Genomic DNA, 24,283 nt, shown 5'->3' with positions numbered 1-24,283 from the left:
CATTTTTAAATTCTTTATATAAAGATTGTACCTTTGTCTTTAAGATAACTTAAATTATGAAAAAACACTATATATTTTTAATATAAAATAATAATAATTTGTATCATGATAATCATGATTTGATAGTGGAAATGATATTAGTGGAAATGAAAATGACTAGTATTCATAAAATAGCAATAACATATAGCTTAACTACATTTCAACATGCTCCTCAGACTGAAGTTCGAGTAAACGTGTGGAGGGGAAGACAAAAAAACAACAAGAACAAAGTGAGAAAAGAGACAATACAAAGATCAAAAAGACAAAGTAAAAAAATGAGACAAAACAAACTTCAGGGATGTTGCTTTCAGGCTTCTGCCAAATATCATCAAACTAATAGAGCAAAAAATGTGCCGCACTGCAAAAATGCTCAATGTCAACTCTGAAAAGACTAGAAAAATAACCCGTAGCCCACCCTCATTTTTTCAATCACGTTCATGCACTCGGATAAATGACAAGCAGCTTTGCCTACACAAACACTGGCTAAACGATCCCCGCATATAGAGCTTCCAAGTTCACGTCTTCTCACTTTTTGTCCAAACCAGTTAACGGCACTGAGCTTTGAGGCATTTTTCACTAATAGTAATATCTGATTGGTCAAATAGCTGTATATAACACATTGATGTTTTGATTTTGTCACAAAAAAATGACTTCATGCATTGCATTTGGTTAGGACAAGGTTTGCAAACAAATCCAGTGTAAAATAGAAGTTAAACAAGTGAAAAAATCTGAACAGTAATAAACGTGTAAAAAGGAAAAGGAGGTACCTGGGCACTCTGGGGTCGTGCCATGTGCTGACGCCCGTCTGCGTGTGCAGGAAGTACACCTGACCCTGCTGCGTGGTCCTTTGCTCTGTCAACAAACACCAGGGGGCACCATCGGTCATTCACAATGTGAACAAATGACAAATACAATCATTGTTTATGACTTTCGTTCTTTCACTTTCAGTTTGATTCACCGCATCACACAAAAGAATCCTCATTAAGAGAAAATAATAGCTAAATATAAACAAGAAGATTCATTTTAATTGATGTTAACACAAAACCAACAAAGATCATGTTAATCTTCCATATTATGGGGCTTTTCTTTCTTTAATGAATCTGTGTGATTTATCTGTGTGGTGGCTTTGAAATGATGGAGATGAAGTCACAGATTCAGACAAATCACCTTCAATAAACTCTCAAAGTATTATCACTATATATTTTCTCCCATATCGACTGACATTGATATTTAACGTGATGTTCATTTCATACTATTAATAGGGAAGAAAATGCATTTCACATGAATGTAAAAATAATTTTTTAAAATAAACTCCACAGAATAAGCTACCTTTTAATTTAGGGCCCCATGTGTTTGATTAATTAATACAAAGTTATTATGAAAAATGTTGACTAATGAAAATAATTCGTAGAACGTTAACAATTTAATCAATCTTTTAAAACATAATTAATTTACAACAAAACATTGCATTTTTATTGACAGAATTATATACTGTATAAATTAAAACATTGATGAAAAAATATCTTGGTTGCATGATAATCCTTAAAAAATCATTTTAAAATAAAATAGTATTAAACCATTACATATATTATTATTACATTAAAAAGCACAATCTACTACTATATAATAGTAATATAGTTTTGTCAGTGACTAAAGTTAAACCAAGCTTTTAATTCAGTGGTTTGTTCTGAAGATCTTTGCATTTCTGTGTGTATTTTCAGATAGTTTTAGCAAATTAAAATGTGACCCTGGAGCACAAAACCAGTCTTAAGTCGCTGGGGTATATTTGTAGCAATAGCCAAAAATACATTGTATGGGTCAAAATTATTGATTTTTCTTTTATGCCAAAAATCATTATGATATTAAGTAAAGATCGTGTTCCATAAAGATATTTTGTTAAACTTAAATTTTGTTAAACTTAAAACTTAATTTTTGATTAGTACTATGCATTGCTAAGAACTTCATTTGGACCACTTTAAAGGTGATTTTCTCAATATTAAGATTTTTTTTGCACTCTCAGATTCCAGATTTTTAAATAGTTGCATCTCGGCCAAATATTGTCCTATCCTAACAAACCATACCTCAATGGAAAGCATATTTATTCAGCTTTCAGAAGATGTATAAATCTTAATTTTGAAAAATTGACCCTTATGACTGGTTTTGTGGTGCAGAGTCACAAATGGTAAAATGGTGAACAATACAATATTTTTAAATTTGGTCACACTTTATTTTAAAGTCCAGTTCTCACTAACTACAACAATAAACTCCTAATTTGCTGCTTATTAATAGTTAGTAAGGTAGTTGTTAAGTTTAGGCATTGGGTAAGATTAGAGATGTAGAATATGGTCATGCAGAATATCTGCTTTATAAGTACTAATAAACAGCCAATATGTTAATAATAGGCATGCTAATAAGCAACTAGTTAATAGTGAGAATCGGTCCCTAAACTAAAGTGTTAGCTGAAATTTTTTTAGCCACTCACAACAAACCAGATCGTCAAGATGTGGGTTAAATATCAGAAAAATACTTGAAAGTTTATTATTGACAGTGAATTTGTTGTTTTTATGTATACTGATATATCACCCAGCCCATCTCATAAAGTCCCTGTTCCACACATGAACTTGACCTGCATCTCATGTCTACAGACTCACATTCAGCTATCTGAGCTGAGGACAGCACACAGAACTCTGTTTAACCTGTCTATAACCTCTGCCCTCTGAATCTCTCCACGGACTCACACACACACATGCACACAGACATAGCGGGATTTCCAGGTCACCCGTCTGACCCTGCAGCTGGCGCTGACGGCACGTCGGAAATATTTCAGACGAGCTCCTTTTCTACAGCTCAAGAGACGTTTTAATTACTCCTGCTGCAGCACAAATTTCCAGCGCAAGTACATATGTGTGTGTGTGCGCAGGGTGCATTTTTGACTTTTGCAAGCTGGCCAGTATTAATGGAAGAACTGATGTGTGTGTGTGTGTTTGAACGAACCGTATCCCTCAGGCAGGTCGGGCGGAGTGTGTAGGTGAGTCCTGCTCATGTAGTTTCTGTGTCTCTGAGAGCGAACCTTCCGCTCCTGCACCCGGGGGTCATCCGCAGGTACGCCCGCTGCCCCGTTGGGCGTCATGATGGGCGTGTTCTCATCCACCAAACAGCTGAGCGGCCGGCCGGGGCTCGAGTACTCAGACGCAGGCCTGTGCGTGTGAAAGAGGAAATGAGAGCATGAGGGACAACAGACTACATTAAAATAGTTTAAATGTTTGGCGCTAGCAACATTAAGGTCATGGGTTCGATTCCCAGGCAAAGTTTTGAATGTAAAGTTTTGAGTCCCTTGAATAAAAGTGTTTGATAAATGTGTAAGTAAAATGTAAATGTGAAATTCAAACGAACCAAAGATTACATTGCATTTTTAAAATAAATATTATCATAAATATTGGAATGATGAAACATCTTAGTTCTTGAAAACACCTTCTAGTTTCCAAATTTAGTTTTTTTTCTGAAATTACAAAATGAAGTCTTTTTACATCGTTTGGTTTGCTGGCAAAAAAAAATAAATTAACCAGCCAAAAGTTAGTTTGCTGATCTTAACTGGTTTAAAATGGTCTCCCAGAAAGAGTGGATAAGTTGGTGATTAGCTTGACAAACAAAAACAAAAAAATCCCTTTAAACCCAGCCAACAGATCAGACATCAAGCCATCTTAGGCTAGTCTGTCCTATTCAACAAAACTACACCAAACCCAATGGCCTGGAAAGTAATTTAGGCAAGCCAAAATACCTTGATCCTCCTACAAGACTTTATTTCAGTTTGCAAACCATTTGCACCTCTAACAAAAATACGAAAATATTTATAAAAAAGAAAATTTAATAAAGTAAAACAAAAACAAAAAATAAACTTACAATAAATTAAAATAAATGAAAGATTAAAAAGTAAAAATTTATAAAATAATTATTTTAAATCATAATAAAAAAACAAAAAACAGAAAATAAAAACAGAAGTAAAACATAAAAGTAAAATCATAATAAAAAGCAAAACGATAAATTAAATAGAAATAGAAATAAAACATAAATAAATAAAACTAATTTGAATCAGTCACCCAGCTTAACCAGCTGAAAAACGCCTGAATATCCTTCTAAAACCAGGCAAACGACCAGATTAAGACCAGTAAATCATCTTAAGCCCAGGTCACACCAAGAACGATAACTATAAAGATAACGATATTAGCGTCCACACCAGTGAACGATATCTTCTGTTTATTCTAAGCACACACGCGTCTGCGCTTTAAATTCTCGAGCTTGTTACAGCAGGATGGATTCTGATTGGCTGTCAGTTTTTTATCATTCATCAGCTGGAAAAAAATTCATATTGTCAGATACAGATCTTGCATTTTTAATAAATTATCAATTTTAAATAGAAAAAAGTGATTTAAAAAACTGGTTAAAAAAACAGTATTTGCAAATACAGATATGGATCATGCTTTTAAAAAATGAATGTAAAAAAAGTATGCCTTTAATAAAATAATGCATTAAAAAATGATCAATTAAAAAAGCCCAACCCATATTGTCAGATACAGATACTGCATTTTTTATAAATTATCCATTTTAAAGAGAAAAGGTGATTTTTAAAAATGGTAAAAATAAATAAATAACAATATTTGCATGCATTAAAAAATTAATTTAAAAAATTATGCATTTAATAAATTAATGCATTTAAAAAAATATCAATTAAAAAACTGCAGCACTCTGTATCAGTGTGTGTGTGTGTACACACAGAGGCTGCTTTATTCCTCTCAGACTGTAGATGTGCTGATAGGAGTGAGATGCTTCCAGAAACACGCTGGGGCTCTCTGTCATTGCCGGAAAGAGGGAGACAGGAATAACAAGTAGCCTGCAGACATTAGAGAGGCCCCTATCTGTTCTCACACTCACATAGACACACACACACACACACACACACACACACACACACACTCAGTCAGATCAGGATGCACAGCTAGACTAAACAAGGCTGGAGGAGCGTTCACCCATCCTAACACACTCACATTTAAACTCCTTCATATGGTCAAACACCTGCGAAGAATGATGACGATGGTTTTATGGCTGAATGTAACTTTTACTAAAGACTAGGGATACACTGATAGGGAACAATGGCAATTCAAAAATGATTAAATTAAAATTATTATTTTTTTTAATAAAAATAATAATTAACCAGATTAGTCACGATAACAAAAAAGTTTATGAAAACTATCTAATAATATTTAATAATGCAGCTGTCACCAGTACACCACGCATTTTATGTACTTTCATAATAAAAAAAGAAGAAAAGTGTACTATTGACATATTAATACAGTGGTCACTGGTACATTGTGCAGCTTATAATTTTATCAGCCCAATTTTGGCTATTTTTATATTATGATATAGTCAAAAACTATAAATTTTTGTAAAGTTACTGTAATTGTAACAACAAAAAAGTTACACACCAAATACTTCACACACGGCTCTCAGAAATCTATCTTTAACTTGGAATTTTTTTTTTATAATATAAAAATATATTATATTAATATGTATTTAAACAGATATAGACATTATCGAAACGAAAAAAAAGAATAGAAATATATAAAAAATTATATATTTAGATACACATTTCTGTATATATACCAAACATACACAAAATGTATAAATTATGAAAAAATACTAACTGTAACAAATAGACATTGAAATAGGAACTATTTGAATATATATATATATATATATATATATATTCTATACAAAAATATATATGGAAATACATAGAAATTTATATTTCTATATAGAGCAAGAAAAAGAAGTTCGTGACAAATAGGAAGAGGAAACAGATGAAAATTAATCGAAAAAGCAAGATGTGATATTTCTGTGAATTTATATTAACTAAAAAAAAAATCTAAGAACAAAATTTCTATTAAATAATCATTTCCTACTTAAGACCGTGATTATTACTGACAGACTGAACTGGAGACAGATAAAGAGTGAGAATGAGAAAAGACAGAGAAAGAATGATGGCGGAGAGACAGAAGGGGTGCAACAGGAAATGGTGAACTCAATCACTTCCAGCTGTGGGTTTCCTGTGCTTATCCAGGACAGTGGTCACGCTGGAGGGTTTCTAGGGAAAGCCTGCTTTTATAATTGTCTTAAACACAAGCGTGGGGCTGGAACGCAGCCAGACAGACTCGTACCCTAAACATACTGACTTACTGTAGTCCACCAGCAAAAAACACAGGTTCTTGTGCAGCCGACAGGAAAGTGACACACAAATAACAGGACGTCTTCTACCTGAGACAGACAGTGGTCTTCAGCCAAAGTAAGATATATTATTTTGTCCAAAAACATTGTTGTTGTGTGTTTTATTTAAAGTTTGCCCACTTAACACACATAGCCATTGTAGTACATACTGAGCCAATTATACACACACAAAAATACACTTGAAATTTGCCTGAGCAAGTTTTACACACACGCACACGCGCACACACATGCACACGCACACACACACACAAAGACCCATGTTGTCTGAGCTAATTATACACACACACTAACAGATTGTTTCTGAGCCAATCATACACACACACTTACAGCCTGTGTCCTTGAGTCGGTTAATGGAGTTGGAGAGGAGTCGTACGCATCCCAGGAATCCCGCTCCCTGTTTCTTATGGATCTTTTTATGGTTCCACACACTGATAGTGATGGAGTCCGACTTCCCGATATACCTGAAGACATAACAAGAGACGTCAGATTTCAACATTTTCTATCATGTCATCAGATGGTCCAGATGATGTCAGAAAAACGACAGGATAACAAGGAAGACAAAAACACTGAAGATAATTATGAAGACGAATAACTCGTCAGTATAAGAAGAAAAATAAATACTGAAGAGGAAGAGGAAGAGAAGAAGAGAAAGATGACAAAGAAGTGCAAGAAGGCAACAAAGAGGAAGTAACGGGGGAGAACAGGAAAAGTCAGAAGATGAAGAGAAAGACAACAAAGATGAGGGGAAAAAAGAGAAAGATGGCAGACTTAGAAGAGGAAGAAGATGAGGAAGAAGACCAAGATGACAAAGAGAATAGAGTAAATTAGAGAATAGAGCAAATTAAAATGACAAAGAAGAGGAAGACAACAAAGAAAAAGTGGAAGATGACAAAGTAAGTAAAAATGACAGAGATGAGGAAAAGGAAGTAGAAGAGAAAAAGGCGAGGAAGAAGACACGGAAGAGGAAGACGAAAAATGACAAAAGGTAGATGAAGAGGTACAGGAAGTAGATGAAGATGAAGACAATGAAAAAGCAACAGAGAAAGATTAAAAAGAAAAGCGAGATGATGACAGGAGGAGGAAGTAGATGAAAATTAAGAAGAGCAAGAGGGAAAAGATGATGAAGAGGAAAAAGACGGCAATCAAATGAAGACTACAAAGAGGAAGAAGATGAAGATAATAAAAGAGCAAGATGTCAAAGTAGATAGAAATCAATGAAGAAGGTGGCGAGGAAGAGGGCAACAATGAAAAGGAATAAGATTGTGAAGACAAAGAAGGTGACAAAGGAAGTAGATGAAGATAAAAACCGTAAGCAGGAAAAACTAAACATGAAGAACAGGAAGTAGTAAGAGTGTAGAGAACTGGGATCGTTTTCACTTCATTGATGACTTTGTCTAATTTTGTTTGGTCCTTTTGAGGTAAAAACACCTCAAATCTTCTCATGCCTTCAGCAAAACTAACGAAGAAGCTCAAGAACTTCAAGCGATCCCATGCAGCTCTCTTGCTCTCTCACCGCCACATGCATTTCATCAAGTCCGACATAAAGCTCAGCTGGTTTGTCTGAATGTTCTGGCATGGTGTTAGACAATACAAATGATTCCCTTAAATTCAGGGGAACAGAAACACCTCCAGAACTGGACATCAAACGGAGCTAGGCTGTCAAAAAATGTCCAAGCAAAGTCTGAACGTTCTGTAAGCCTGCCAATGGGACAGAATCCCTGGGCAACAGACCTTGTTTGGACTGAAAACCAATCGAAGAGGTAGAGGAGTGAAGAGAGAAAGGGCAGAAAAAGGGGTAGGATGAAAGAAACAAGAAGACAGAACGCCAATGACTGTGTGGATGTTCTCACCAGAATGAGTCCAACAAAACCCAAACAATCAGAGTTCTTCTCTCTGATCTGGAGAACGTTTATCAACCGTCTACAGAGCCAAAAAACAGCTCTGAGGTCTGAGCTCATAACAGCCTTTATACACAATACTTATACACAAATTTTACTTATATCAGACAAGAGCTTGTAGCAACAAGTTACCCAACCAGACCAAAGGATTACAGTACAAAACAAAAGGCAAAACAATAAACCGAAACCTGCGCTGTCAACCCTTAACCACAGATAATTATGGTTTAGTGCATTTTAGGTTTCTCTGATAACCCTTCATCAAACCTCACTGATTGTTTCTGAACTTTCCCAGGAAACTCCAACAACCTTAAAGGTGGGGTATGTATTTTTTCAAAAACGCTTTAGAAAACTGAGTCGGGCCGGGTACCAAAAGAAACTTGTAGCCAATCAGCAGTAAGGGGCGTGTCTACTCATGATGCAGAGGAGAGAGCGCTGAGTGCACAGAACGGACATTAGCGAGCCGAGTGACAGAAAGATAGAGATGGCGGATTAAAAAAAAACAGAAGAGGAAAACGTCTGCGGAACAAAAGTAAGCTTACGATAAGGCAAGTAGTAGGACCCGTGTAAATTTCGGATCAGCTTTCCAGCGCTGGAGAGAACTCAAGGAGCGGGAAGGCCTGCGATCGGACGCTGAGGTAGCTTTGTTTCTTCTCGATAGGCGAGTAACATTGGTTTTGCTTGAATATGATCATGTGTCATGTTCGCTTGTTTGTTCATCTGCAATCGTATTGTCGTTCCCAGCTATGATAAAGACACATTCATTTCCACACCCTAAAAGCCTAGAGCGTCTAAACCTCCTCCACTGTTTGTTTCAAGCGTCAGCTCCCAAAGTGTGTCCGAAAAGTAAGATAATATGTTTAATACAGCAGATTCCGCCATAATCGTTGCCTGGGTTGCGTATGTGTGGGGCGGAGCGAGACCCTTTTGGGGTAGAGCCGTGTTTGTTTTGGTGATTTGAAATATCAACATTGGCTACCAGAAATCACTTACCCCACCTTTAACTCGGTAAATGTGGTAATAAATACAATGACAATATTTTTATTTAAAATCTCATTTAAAGCATATTTGGCAAGCTTATACAAATGTAATCTTTGAATTCATTTTGAAAAACCCTTTTAACCAAAGTTCTTAATTTAACGTGTCTGAAAACGTACCGAAATACTCAAGTAAAAAAGATGTGACCATAAACATCAACTAAAGACACACACATACATAAACTGCTGTTCAAAAGTTTGGGATCACTAAGATTTTTTTAGTTTTTTTTTTTTTAAATGGAGTCTCTTATGCTCATTAAGGCTGTATTTATTTGATCAAAAATACAGTAAAACAATATTGAGAAAATGATTAATATTAAAAAAAATGATAAAATTAGTAATATTGTGAAATATTATTGCAATTTCTAATATTGGTTTCTTATTTTAATATACTTCAAAATATAACATTTCTGTGATGCAGTGCTGAATTTTTTATCAGCCATTACTCCAGTCTCCACTGTCACATGATCCATCAGAAATACTGCTTCCTTAGCCACTTTTCTGCCTGATCATTGCCGACCAATCCCATATGGCCAGGTATCCAACAAAAAAATGTTAAAATCTTGTTTCTTTAAAGAGTAATTTTTTTTTACATTATTAATTAGTTTAAAGTAAAACCACTCTACTCCAGTAAGAATACAATAAATAAGGACACAAGATTATGGCTACTTATAGCTTTAGCTACTACTAATTTTGCTACTTAATTATGGCTACTTAATTTCTATATTTTCCCACTTCAAGACAGTTATACAACATTGACCAGAAAACAAAAACAAAATAAAGATAATAAAAAAAAAATTGGTTTGAAAATGTACTAATACTACTTTGGCGACCACCCATCACAAATTGATTTTAACAGGACACATAGATTTATATGAAGAGATACAACCTTTATACACAAACAAAGCATTAGATATAATATTAGAGCAGGTCACCTAACTAACCAGGATTTAAGAAATAGTCAAGCTTGGAGCTCACTTCATTCAATAGTTTAGCATTGTGTTTGTGCATTGTTCCCTTTACAAGTCTACATTTCCTAAAGTCTGTTTCTTTTGCCTTACATCTCCCAAAACTGATGTTCTGACCTAAATATCCAGCGCATCTTCTCCCGCTTTCGTTTTTTAAGTCTCCTCACATCTAGGTTAATGTTTTAATCTTATTGCTTATTCCTCTATCGCAAGTCGCTCTTGATAGAAGCATCTGCTAAATGCATGAATATAAAATGTAAATGTTAATCTCTGCTGGCACTGTTTTCGGTTATCAGCAAGTTTTTTTTTTTTTCTATTCTTCATTCCACACATTAGCAGTTATCTTCCAGTTCAACATGCAGCCCTGGGAGGTTTTTAGCCCTGTCAATCTTTCATCATTAAATGATTTTGACATTCTTCTGGTCCTGACATTCAACGAAAATAACAAAACTACCAAACAGCTCAATAACCTTTCAACAATGGCAACATTTCAGAAAATGGCAACTGTTTTCCCTGCCAACAAAAAGACAACTGTGATGTGCATTACGGGAATCACAGATTTACTAATTTATAACTTGAGTTCAAAGCACTTATTAAAACCCAGATGGCGAACAGTATTTCAGATGTAGAATTTAAGCAACATCTCCTTGGTTTTCTCTTCCCCACCCATTATTCCAGGTTTCGGAGTGGGCTGTGGAACGGCGGCCTATTTTCTGCTGACAGACGTGACATGTTTGGCGAACTTGAAGGCCTTCCTGGGGGGTGAGGGCTAGTCTACGGCTGCCCTGGCAACCAAACAAATGGAGACGTGTGCTTCCTCTAGCTGCCGACTGTCAGCACGACATGAGAACGGGACAAGTATTGGAAATCTGCTCCCCTTCTTTTTTTTTTTGCCGGCCTTTACCAAACAGCTCAATAACCTTTCAACAATGGCAACATTTCAGAAAATGGCAACTGTTTTCCCTGCCAACAAAAAGACAACTGTGATGTGCATTACGGGAATCACAGATTTACTAATTTATAACTTGAGTTCAAAGCACTTATTAAAACCCAGATGGCGAACAGAGATCCCCAGTATTTCAGATGTAGAATTTAAGCAACATCTCCTTGGTTTTCTCTTCCCCACCCATTATTCCAGGTTTCGGAGTGGGCTGTGGAACGGCGGCCTATTTTCTGCTGACAGACGTGACATGTTTGGCGAACTTGAAGGCCTTCCTGGGGGGTGAGGGCTAGTCTACGGCTGCCCTGGCAACCAAACAAATGGAGACGTGTGCTTCCTCTAGCTGCCGACTGTCAGCACGACATGAGAACGGGACAAGTATTGGAAATCTGCTCCCCTTCTTTTTTTTTTTGCCGGCCTTTCCTTGCATGTCGGTTTTTAGTGCTTTGCATCTTCTCTTAAGTTTTGCTTTTGGTCTGTGGGAAAAGCGACAAGCCTGTGTAGAGGGACAGTTTCTATTTTTATTCCATGCTGTGAAACTGTTGATACTCATAGTTGGAGATAAAACCTCTTAAAAAATGTAAATAGAGCTAGAGGCATACGGTATAACGAAAGGTTATGGGATTTTGCACCCATGGAAATCCGTCCTGTGATCTCCACAGATAGAGCCGTCAACTCCAGAGGAGGTGACCTAAATCCTCAAAGCCTGAAGGATGCTGGGAGCTTTACTGATGGGCTACACTGATGAAGAGATTGGAAGAAATCGTACACCGCCGGTTCAAGAAAAACCCCTGGGCTTATTTGAAAGTGCATGTTAATGGGTTTGTTCACCCACAAATTGTTTACACACCATCATGCCGTTCATGATTTTCTTTCTTTGGATGAACACGTAATTTTGAACGGAAATGAAAGATATTTAGAAAAAATGTTTTCCATACAATAAATTGGACATTTTAATGTTGAGCTTAAACGAGGGGAAAAAACGCACCATAAAAGTGGTCAACACAAACTATGTTTGTAGGTGATTTTCCCCACCATCGCAGAATTCAAATCTCAATTGCGTAAATTCAAACATACTGTCATTGGTTCCTGAGTGTGACATGCATAATATACAGAAATGCAAAAGAGATGTTGAGGTTAAGGGAGGATGCAATGAATCAATTTGGTTTTTTCTTACAGTTAGCTAACGTTTAGTTTCAGAAGACTTGAAATAATTTACACAAGTTGCATGAACAACTTCTATAGTGTGTTTTTTCTTTTTTGTTGCTTGGCAGATGAGATGAGATGAGATGAGATGAGATGAAATGAAATAAAATAAGGAGGACCCACTTTTATTGTATGGAAAAACATTCTCCAAAATATCCTTTTTTTCACAGCAGAAAACAATATACAGATTTGAAAGACCATGGCAATAATATAATGGCAGAATATTCTGTAATGCTTGAATATTCCATATTATGGAATCATACTGGCTTGATTTGTTTGTTTTCTTTCATTTTTTTCCTGTTTGGTTTTAAACCCAGTTGTAAGTAAAGCATAATCTATAAGCACACTTAAATGTGATGTCAAAAACAGGCTCAATCGCTCTGGGTGACTCACGCAGAAAAAGGGCCAAAATGAACCACACATGAGGCATCTAATGACAGAGCCTGACACTCTTAAGCCCCTACAGAACAGAAAGACCATGGCAATAATATAATGGCAGAATATTCTGTAATGCTTGAATATTCCATATTATGGAATCATACTGGCTTGATTTGTTTGTTTTCTTTCATTTTTTTCCTGTTTGGTTTTAAACCCAGTTGTAAGTAAAGCATAATCTATAAGCACACTTAAATGTGATGTCAAAAACAGGCTCAATCGCTCTGGGTGACTCACGCAGAAAAAGGGCCAAAATGAACCACACATGAGGCATCTAATGACAGAGCCTGACACTAAGCCCCTACAGAACAGAGCTGCAGCGCTGGAAGCCAAATCTCTAAGACTCAAACAAGTGGACAGATGACCATGTGCTTCGAAATGAGATCTGCTTCTGAGTGGTGGTCTTCTTGATTCTGCTATCTGAAGATTATAGTCTCAGGTTTAAACTGAGCTGGCATCAGTGCAAAGGGAATCGAGGTGTGCCACTGGCTGTGTTTGAATGCAATCAGACCAGGAAGAGCTCTTACAGGTCATAGTGCTGGTTCCATTTGGGGTCCAGCGTGTTCCTCACTGTGTCTGTCGAGTGGCACTGCCCTGAACCGTCCACCACCACCTTAGCGAAGGGGTCTGGCAGTCCTGCAAAATACACAAACAACGTTTACTGAGACTTCTGAGCAGGAACTGAAGACAGCACTGAATACAAGATCATTTAGTTCATAATGTGGTTTGAAATTGTGTTTGAAATCTGAAACCCAAAAGTCCAAAAATAATAAAACTCCAAATACTACAGATGCACTAATACAGGAAACAGTGACTATCAAGTCATTTGTTCGATTCCTGTGTTACTCCCACACAACAATATATACTATTATTTACTGTGCATTCGGAAAGTATTAAGGTCCCTTCATTTTTTTGAAAATGTCACACATTTTACGTTATAGGATTGTAGTCTTAATTTAACCACATACAGTCTTGCAAAACCTCATTCCTCTACAAGCATCACATTTTTGCAACTCCCTTTTTGACTTTCTCCTCTTTTCATCAGTCTGGCCTGGTACCCGTCTCTCTTCCCTCCTCCCAACACCGTCTGTCTCTCTCTTTAATATCTGATCAGCGATTCAGATGTGGGCTTGGTTGTTTGCGTTTGTCAGGGTATAGAGAGAGTGGAGGCAAGTATACATGTGTCAAGCAGCGGTTGCTTTGTCTCCCCGAACTGACCCACATTTCTGGTGTCTCGTGGGGGAAGAGCACTTATCTCTCTCTGCACACTTTTAACAGATGAGCCTCTGCTAAAACACTGCGCTGAGATATGCTGACAGGAATAGTTCACTCGATTTCAGAAACACTTTCTCAGTATTTATGAAGGTCGGATACTTACGGAAGAAGTCTTTCTTCACCAGGTTCTTTGCGCACAGAACTGCAGAGAGAAAAGAGGAAAAAACATTGTTATTTGGACGTTTTGGATCAAAATAGATATTTGCTAAACATGTAAATCACCACAGTGATTTATGTTATAAAATAGAGTTTGGAATCAGAATGCAATTTTCATTGTTTTCCAGTAAAAATCTCAACATCCTTAAAACAAGATCGATTTAAATTTAACGGCTAATTATTATAATATTTTTTTATAGAATATATCTCTTGAATTAAGCTATTATATTTTAATATATTTTTATAATTATTTCATATCCCCTTGATAAATTTTTTAAATTTAGTTAATAAAAAATATGCGTATTTATTAATGATTTATCCTTAAAACGAGACAACAATTTACCAATGTGATAGGTACAATTAACCTAATTCAAGTCATTCTCTGAAAACAAATACTAGCATCTTAACATCTTATGCAATTTTGCTTATCAAAATTGCTTATTTTATTCATGTGCGTTAAAGAAAATGACTAATAAAATGATTTTCTGCAGTGCACAAAATGAGTGGGGGGGGGGATTTAGGTCTCATACTGGTAGATATGTTTTTAATTTCCGAGTTCTGTATTTTTAGGATCTCAGCGTGTTCAAACCGCAGAGTAAATGTTTAAATCCATAGCGCGGCTCTTACGGCGCTCAGCACTCCCAGATCAAGCTCACAAAGTATTAGAGATGCAAAGTAAAAAAAAAAAAAAAACTCTGATCCACATCCCACCGCTGGCCTACATTCAGCTTAATAACTCAAAAGTTAAAAAAAGAAAAAGAAAAACTAAACAAGTTCTTCTGACTTGATTGACTGATTGATCAATAAAGAGAAAGAAAAAAAGAAAACGAGGGCAAACAGACATTTGATTGAGATGAAAAACTAAAAAGAGAGGACAGACTGCAGCAGAAAATGCGACGACAGGAATGAAGGGCGACTAGAGAGCAGGAGCACAGCATTTGAGGTATTCACACAAAAACTACAGCAGTTCGCCCATCCAGATGGAAGAAAGCTGAGACGGTAAGAATAACTGGAATGTGTGGAGGAGGTTAAAGGGCCGAGAGAATGTTGATGTGCAGGTGAGCTGCAGACTTTACTTAGCAAATCCAAACAGACTCGGAAACACCCATACTGAGACTGCTATTGATTCTGTCTGCGGCACGGCCACGACTGTTCCTCAACTCACGCACACCAGCACACACGTACATATATACAGTCAGTCAATACTAATTTTAAAAAAGCTTTTAGAAATAAAGACTAATAAAATGAATTTATCGAGCCAGTGTGTCAGGAAAAGCGAAGAGACTTGTGTGACGGGTTCGAACAGTTGCAGCAGGTGATGATAGCAACAGTCTGAGTCCAAGAGAAGGGAGGGAGATGGCGAGAGAAAGATGAGAGGGAGAGATCGGATAAAAAGGAAACATGCTTGCTTCGCAGTCGAGGAAGAATTTCTCTCTGCAAACATCCCTGGGAATGTTTAACGTTCCAGTGAAACCCACCTCATCATTCCACCATCTGGAATGTATCTCCCTCTCTCTCTGTATGGAAGTCTCACACACACACACACACACACACACACTCAGCCTTCAACACCTCGTCTGCACTCAACTCTATCAATTATTAATATTAAGCGTCAGTGTCTGTATCAGAGACGAATTCGTAGAACTAGTAACAGAGCATTTAGGAACGAGTACAAAAAAGGAAAAATAAGCATAAACTAGGAGTGAAAACAACTGAATTATGAGCACAGTAGCAGTTAGCATGTGTAGCAACTGCCCTTCTAATAGACTTGGAGTGGACACTATACTTAAAGGAACTGCAGAAAATTCTCTTTACCCTCAAGATATAGATAAGTTTCTTCATTGGAACAGAATTGGAGAAATGTAGCATTACATCACTTGCTCACCAATGGATCCTCTGCGGTGAATGGGTGCCGTCAGAATGAGTCCAAACAGCTGATAAAAACATCACAATAATCCACACCACTCCAGTCCATCAGTTAATGTCTTGTGAAGTAAAAGCTGCACATTTGTTAGAAACATTTATCAAGGCATTTTTAACTTCAAACTATTGATTACTCTCTCCAGTGAAACACTCATTGTGACTGAATCAGGAGAGAAATATGCACAGATTAAGCCCCGTTTACAAGTCCAAACTGTTCTAAATATGTTGGTGGATTCTGATGCGAGGACAACAGGAGATGGACTTTTTCGCCGGAGGAAGCGTTATTATGGATCAAGGACTTGCGATGGATTTTTTTTCTTACACAGCTTTTCACTTCACAAGATGTTAACTGATGGGCTGGAGTCGTGTGGATTATTGTGATGTTTTCACATGGGGCAATTGATGTAGTCTTAAATTTCCCCGAAGTAAAGGTTCAGCAACTTTTCATTTTTGGACTGAGAGGAAGTACAGTACTTTCTTAATTTACGTGATGCAAAGTTTTTAGTCCACTTGAAATGTTGGAAAGACATCTTTCCAAGTTTTGTTGACTGAGCAATCAATACTCATTTACACTATTTACACTAACTAAAGTATATTTATCGGACATAATAACCTCATTTTCATTTGCATTAAGCTGAAGTCAACATGCAGTGATTTTACTTCATAATCTGATTTCCAAGAGAAACAGCATGTTCAACAAAACAAATTAACTACAATGCTATTTGAATGGATTGTGACAAGTGGATGCAACATAGCCAGTTAAAGGGGAGAACTTATATATTAATTAAATAAATAAATAAATAAGAGCTTGTTGATGTAATCTGTAAGGAAAGTCATTTAAGAGACGGAGCAAGTTACAATACATTTTAATTAATCTTTTTTTTTTTTTTTAAGTTTACAGTAAGACCAAGACTGTGTATTTAATCAAATATGTAAATAATTCAAATTTAATTTTGACTATAAATATGGCATCTCATTTTACTAAAGTCATTAACTAATTGAAGAGGTTCTTAAATCAGGAACAATGCCAAATTCCCTGAGTGAAATGCACTCAAGCAGTTAATGAAACACACCAATCCCGCAGCTGAGAAAGTCACAGTACTAGTTCATAAAGCACCGTTCCTCGTGGTCTGCAGTGACAGATCAATATTTCAGTGAGATATAGTGAACTGGCAGTGTGTAATGCAGCCAATCTTCATTCCTACGAAAGAGTTTCATCAGTCTGGCTGTGAATCACTCGCAAAGTGAAATTCCGACGCATCTGTCCTCCGAGCAACAGCATCTGCTGCGCCACAGATGTTCATTTATGAATGGAGTGATTCACGGCCACTAACACACACTTATCAATTCATCAGAAGTAAAACATCAATGCGTGAGCTCATATAAATAGACACGACAGCGCTGTACTGGCAGCGAACAGCAGATAAAATCCTGGCTTGGATTCTGTTAATGTGTATCTGTTTCCTGTCTTAAAAGTAAACTAAAAAAAGGTTTGACTGGTTTCTGTGACGCTCGTGAAATTTGTGACACTAGTTTAGTGCATCAGATAACAGCTACTCGAAACAAAAGACACAGAACGCTTGGCAGCAATGCTTTCCCTACTGAGAGTTGTACGCTGTAATGCTAAAAAGCCTTTTTTTTTTTTTTAAAAGGTAAAAACTAAACTTAGCATTTATTAAACACTAGGGGTTCGCCTCGTATTTAGGGTTACAAAGGTATGGAAAATGTCCGGTAAATTTCTGGAAACTTTCAAAAAAATCCCTGGAAGATTCCAAAAAATCCTGGAAAGTTTCCAAAATTTCTGGACATTTTCCACCTTTTTGCAACCCTACTTGTAATACTGCCAAATACTCATTTTAAGCTACTATTTCAAAACATTCTAAATGTACAAATAAAATGTGTTGTTTCTAAATTATTACATTTCCCAATTAACATTTTCAAAAGATGCTGCACACTGCTGAAATTCAGGAGTAACACATTACTTAAAGCCTTTATGTATAATGCATTATAAAGGGTTAATAAAGGGTATAACACATAATTATTCATAATGTGCATTGCACATTATATCTTGCCGTAAATAATTATACCAACAATCAATTGATAAGTGTTATTTAACATTGGTTACAATTATTCATGAGATCGTACCAATACATTATAAGGTGCATTACAAGGCATAATTAATGCATTAAAACCACTTTTATAATGCATTATACCATAAAGGGTTTTTGTAGTGTTACCATAACTTTATTTAGGTTTGCTATAGAATCTGATTAATTAATTTCTTCAGACTAATGAATTTACATGATTTCTTCAGTGATTTGCAAAGACAGGATAAGCATTTTTATAGCCAAACTGAACAAAATTAGAAATATTTCAAATAAATTTCAATGACACTTAACAATAAGGTTCAGTTTGTCAACATGAGATAATGCATTGTCTTGAAATAACAACAAACAAAATTAAAGCATTTATTACTTAATTAAATTCAGTTATTTTTTATATATAACAACCCAGTTTTAACATTTTAAATTGTACAAATTAATATTAATAAATAAACAAACATGAATTAAAACCTAAAAAGTTTATTTATTAAGTGACATTAAGTGACAGATTTTTTGCTTAAGTATAATACATGGAGCAACAGTTATAGTGATGCTTGCCTTACCAAACACCATTAAAAAAAGGCCAAAAATGAATTAAAATTTTTTGACAATTAATATATGCATAGAAATATAACACAAAACAATGTAAAGAGCTAACATGCAGTGATCAAATTGAGCTGCAGTTTCTGGTTTCCCACAGCTCTTAGACAGATGATTAGGGTACTCGATGTAACTGACTCCCTGAATAAGACAAAAAAGCCATTTTCAGATGCATTTTCAACTTGGCAGACGGCTCTGTTTGTTCTCCTTGGTCTAACTGTGTGTGGTTTTGAGTGTGTGTTTAGCTCCAGAGGGCAAGATAGTAGCTAATTTAGGCCGTGGAAGCAAAAAGTAGCAGCCTGCGGGTGGCAGAGCAGTCTGATACCAGAAAAAGGAAGTGACACGGTCAGTACCAGCAGCCGTCGCTCTGCCCTTATCAAGGAGTCTGGAAGAGCTCGACAAAGCGGCTTCAACGTGCATCTGTGTCCATCACAAACACCTTCTTTGCGTCAAGAATGGCTGGAAGATAAAGACAGGACTGCGATGTGATCTGTAGAGCTCAATTGAGAGGCACAGAGTGAGAAAAACCCCAGAAAGCATTGATGAAACGAAGAAACAAACATGCACGGATCTACATCGAGAAGCGGTGTGAAAATAGCCGAGGCGCACATGAGCTGTGAAGGTCTCGAAGGACTTCTGGAAAAGTAAGGACTTACTAAAGGGCTTCGTTCCCACAGAAGATGAGCGTCCAGCTCTACAGGATGCATACATTATCATTCTCATGACACGTGGCCCTTTTCTTCCATTCTGCTTTTCTTTTTTTCTTTTTCTGTGTCACGTTCGTGCATTCTTGTTCTCTGAATCACACGCGGACTCTGTAAGTGGCCAAAAGACTGCTTTTTTGATGTTTTATCATCTTTCAAGTTGTTTTAAAATGAGACAAAAGCAAACGTGAGAGGGAAAACCAATTTAACGAATCCCAAACGTGACAAAACCAAAAAAGAAATCTAGATTCATAACCATCATGCTGCGAAAACTTTTGCCTGAGAAACTCTCTATGTACCTTCTCGTCTAAACCATTTAAACACAACTGAAAAACAGGACGTACTAAACGGTTTTGACTTTAACTCAGAAACCAAGGAGCTCAAAATAGCACTGAAGTTTAGATGCTATCGCTCATCGTGTCTGGTGCAGTGGACGCCTCGTGAATGACTAGGCAATTTCCTGACAAGTCGATCACATCTTTCTTTGGAAAAAGAAGACAATATAGTTGATCACACGTACAGGGCAGCACATCAATATTTTATTGGTCATGCTGGGAGTCTTGTGTCATGCTTTCCATGAATACATGTACAAAAACAAGAGAGAAGAAAAGAGGAGAGGTGAAGTGGATATGATTGGACCCGTCGCTTGAGCAAAAAGACAAATCTTAGCTGTCAAAAACACTTTTGTACACTGTCAAAACACGCCAACTATGGCACAATGGTCATTGTTCTTGGCTAACAATGATTCCCAGACGTTTGTGAAGAGAATTTACCATACTACAATCCACCAAATCCCATCTTTCCTTTGAGAAGTGTTCCCCAAAGGTTTACAAAGCTCAACTACTAACAAGCTCAACTGGTTTAGTGTGATGTAAGATTGTCCTTAACGTCTGTTTGATGAAAACCGCTCTTCCATCAATTGAGGTTCAACTACAGGGACAAAAATATGGAATGTCTCCAACAGAGAGCAACAAAAAGAAAATGGAAGGCCTGATATATGTATTTCTTTGTCTACCATGGTATGACGGCGTCAAATAATACCTAAAACATTAAACTCAAGTCTAATTTCCATCCAAACAGCTCGGAAACGATAACAAAAACAATGATGGTGACCAGTCATCAACCACCAATGGACTAAAAAGAAGTCTTTTCCCATAGAACTTTGATGGATGGGAAAGGACACAAGGAATTGTGGGAAAAATTGGGGGTTGACAAAAATGGGGTTAGTGGTTAAATAATGGAGAAGTTGCATCATGGTACACAATACTGGAGAGGAAGTGGGGGTGTGAGAGAAAAGGCACTGAAAAACCAAACACTGTTCAGATAATGAATGCTTTTACACACACACACAAACACACAGTATATATAAAGTGTATATATGTAGCCTATATCTGTATGTGTGTCCCTAGCATACAGCTAACAAACATTCTTATGAAAAAAAAAAGTTCTTATTTTGTTTTCATGGGGTCTTTTGTGGTGGAACAAAATGGTCCTCTGACTGAAAGTGTGCCTTACTGAAAGGTCTGCTCATGAGTTCATCATTGACTTTCTGAATGTATAATCCAGTCACTCCAAACAGGCTGAGGCATCTCACTGGAATGCAGGCCTCCTTCCTCCCCGTCTGTCTTTCTCTCACACTGCTTCCCCTCACACTATCTGCGGACCGGCCCAGCCTTGCCCTGCCCGTCTGCAGCCATGTTTTGTCTGCAGCTCTAGGGCCGACCGCTCTTGTTCGCAGCATTGTTCGTCTGTAAACAAAAGGCTTCCTTTCTCTCCGCCACTCCTTCCTACTTCGCTTCTTAAAACAGTACGGAAAAGACGACGGAGGAAAGGAGAGAAGGGTGGAGAGGTCGTCTCATTGTTAGTGGAGAGCTAGGTGTAATCTCGGATTCGCTTCCTGCTACCGCACTCTCCAGTTTCCCCCCTTTCGTGATTTTCGTGAGTAAGGAAGGATTTAGTTTTACTTTCTCACTCACTGGATTGGTATCTCATTCATTAGGGCCGCTTCTTGGCATCCTGTTTGGCCGAGCTCACATCTGACTCAAGATGTGCGCTTATCACGGAGAACTCTGTGACCAATCGAGATACTGCTACCATAAGTGCTACAGGAGGCGCAAAGACATTATCGGATTGGATCGGAGTCCTGGAATCCATTTTCCACCGCCTTCTTTACAATGCCAAAGGTCAGTCTCTTAGTCAGAGGTCTGAGAGACCACTTAGTCACAAACTGAACGCCACATAAGACTGAAAGAAAACACGAGACTTAAGGACCATCGGTGGCTATCCCAGAATTCCTCTGTGGTTTCCATCTCAGACTGTGAATCATTTCTTTCAGGTCGCAAATCACGGGATTGGCCAACACTGATACTGAAAGCTTGCTTGAAGGAGAACATTTTCACCTTTAATAAATAATTCACCTGGTGGAAATGTGTCTGAATCAAGTGCATCTACCTTTGACAAGTCAATCAAAACAATAATTCACTGATCGAGTGACAAAAAGCAGAAACACACCATAAAATGTGGTTTAACTATAGAGAACTAGATTACTTTCACAAATAGGTTGACTGCAACAACATAACCTTCCTGCAATGCTTCTGAATCACCACTGCAAAAATAAATGAATCATTAAAAAGTAATTTTAGTCATAAATGTAAGTTTGCAATTTGAAGTGAATGTGACAAGATAAATGACAATGTTTTCAACTGAGCTGACAAAATGAAAAGTACAACCAGTGTGTGACTCATGAACAAATGAGTCCTATGAACCAGTTCTGTTTAGTGAACGGAAAAACATGTAGCGCAACCACAGTAGTCCAATTCATGAAAAAATGAACCTTCGAACCATTTTTGTCTAGCAAAAAATTTGATAAGCACATGAGCTGGCTCTTTTTAATGAATCAAATATATACTGCGCAACAAATGCAGTACGATTCACTCAAAAAGACTCAAGTTTGCTTTAAAATGAATTGCTTCATTTTAAGATGGACAGTAATGAAAACTTGCAGTAAGTGCAGAAAGTGTGTGGATCACTACAAGAAAACCAAATCAAACTATATTTGAACAAGCATTTTAAAAACATGAAAAGTTTGCATGATCAATAAAACTAAAAAATGTTACCATTGCTCCAGCTTAATGAAAAAAAAAATCATAATTGACAAGCATGTGGTTGCTTTCAGCAAAAAAATAAACACACAAATTGTCTTAAAGGGTAACATTTACACTTTATTTGAAGCGAAACCTCCAGGAACAAGATTTCAATGAACCAAAATATTTTGGGAGGAATACACAAGAGAATCTGAAAAACAAATATTTGCCTGATTGTTCACACTCAGGTTGAATTAAAGTTTAAGTGTAGTTACCTTATGATTAACTTGATGACCCAAATTAATGAAGGTATGTGAGATGTTTCATCTAATCACAGCAGGAAGGATTTCATCAAATTGAACACTAAATCCTTTACCAAACCCACAGCAATGCCCTTTGGTTGCCAATACGGTATTAATGAAAAACAAACTGCTTTGGAGACCATATCAACCACAACAATGAGAAGACATAGGCCTATCCCTTCTCCTGAGGTACGTGGCTTCAAAATGTGAAGGGGAAACCCAAAGATCCGGGCCATATAACCCAGACCTTTAACACTTCAACAAAAAGGAAAAACCACTATGAGCAGACATGGTGAACCGGTGGAGGAAGGTCTGGGGTAGTGGGCTCAGACTAAACAATGCAGACCTCAGGAAGTCTGGACGACTGCCTAGGTGCACTTGGATCTGCTACAGGTAAACATTAAGATCTGTTCTGGAACGGGACCACCGCTGTGTGTGGCTCTGCCGACGGCCCCCGAATTTACCTTTGAGTAGATACTTCACGTCTCATCTGCTCAGGCGCCGCTGAAGTGAGAAGTTCAGTAGAGCAGAAAAATGAGATGTGGTTTGCATCACTTTTACACAATCTTATCGATTTATGAAAATATTAATTATGAACACAAATAATGCATAATTAGCTAAAAAATAAATATTCTAAAGCAACTAGCATGCGAAAAATGACTTTTCAAAGTTGTAAATAAAACTGATTATTGGGATACGTTTGACAAGAAACCTTCAAAATTTGACATTAAGTTCAATGTGTTACTTGCCGTTTCTTCATTTAACACACACACACACACACACACACACACACATTTTTGGATCGTCCAGCAGGGAAGGGTTAATAAAATCTACTCTTTGTCAATTGAAGACATGTATTTTAGTTTATTGTCATTTATCAATTTAATTCCCACTAGAGAGCAACCCTGGCATGCTTTTCCAACTGTAAACCATTAACCGCCTCTATCTGATCAACACAGCAGTACTTTCCCATCTGAATCACCCATAAGCAGCATGTAGTTTAGCTGAGTTAATTTTCCTAACAATCCATCAGTGTCCTCTACTATAAACAGCACTGGTCTTAAAAATCCACTGAATCCAATGAAAGACCAGTAGAAGAACATCACATCGACCGCAAACGACCAATATTTGCCAATTTTAAACTATGACCATTGGACAATAACCCCACAAGAACTACTGAATCCAATGAAAGACCAGTAGAAGAACATTATATCGACCATAAAGGACAAATATTTGGCTATTTTAAACTGTGAGCATTGGTCAATAATCACACTACGGAGGGGACAAGATGGTTAACTCACCCAACAACTAAACAGTAAATTTTTCTTCATCAATATGT

The 24,283-nt window shown here is 37.0% G+C and overlaps 1 protein-coding gene across 1 annotated transcript in view; it reads right to left on the bottom strand.

The window, feature by feature from the left end:
• LOC107583299 (E3 ubiquitin-protein ligase SMURF2-like) overlaps positions 1 to 24,283 on the bottom strand; it is a 42,746-nt gene that overhangs the window by 8,801 nt on the left and 9,662 nt on the right. Inside the window, exons 2-7 of the mRNA XM_016269477.1 lie at positions 14,178 to 14,216; positions 13,327 to 13,435; positions 6,646 to 6,779; positions 5,997 to 6,027; positions 3,034 to 3,236; positions 807 to 891 (exon numbers count right to left, since the gene is read on the bottom strand). Coding sequence (XP_016124963.1) covers positions 807 to 891; positions 3,034 to 3,236; positions 5,997 to 6,027; positions 6,646 to 6,779; positions 13,327 to 13,435; positions 14,178 to 14,216 — 601 coding nt within the window. The remainder of the gene's footprint in view (positions 1 to 806; positions 892 to 3,033; positions 3,237 to 5,996; positions 6,028 to 6,645; positions 6,780 to 13,326; positions 13,436 to 14,177; positions 14,217 to 24,283) is intronic.

The sequence above is a fragment of the Sinocyclocheilus grahami genome, unplaced genomic scaffold (genome assembly GCF_001515645.1).
Source record: "Sinocyclocheilus grahami isolate Dianchi unplaced genomic scaffold, SAMN03320097.WGS_v1.1 scaffold52.1, whole genome shotgun sequence".
NCBI classification, from domain to species: domain Eukaryota; kingdom Metazoa; phylum Chordata; class Actinopteri; order Cypriniformes; family Cyprinidae; genus Sinocyclocheilus; species Sinocyclocheilus grahami.
Note: the sequence above shows the minus strand (reverse complement) of the source record. Positions and strands in the feature narration are given on the sequence as shown.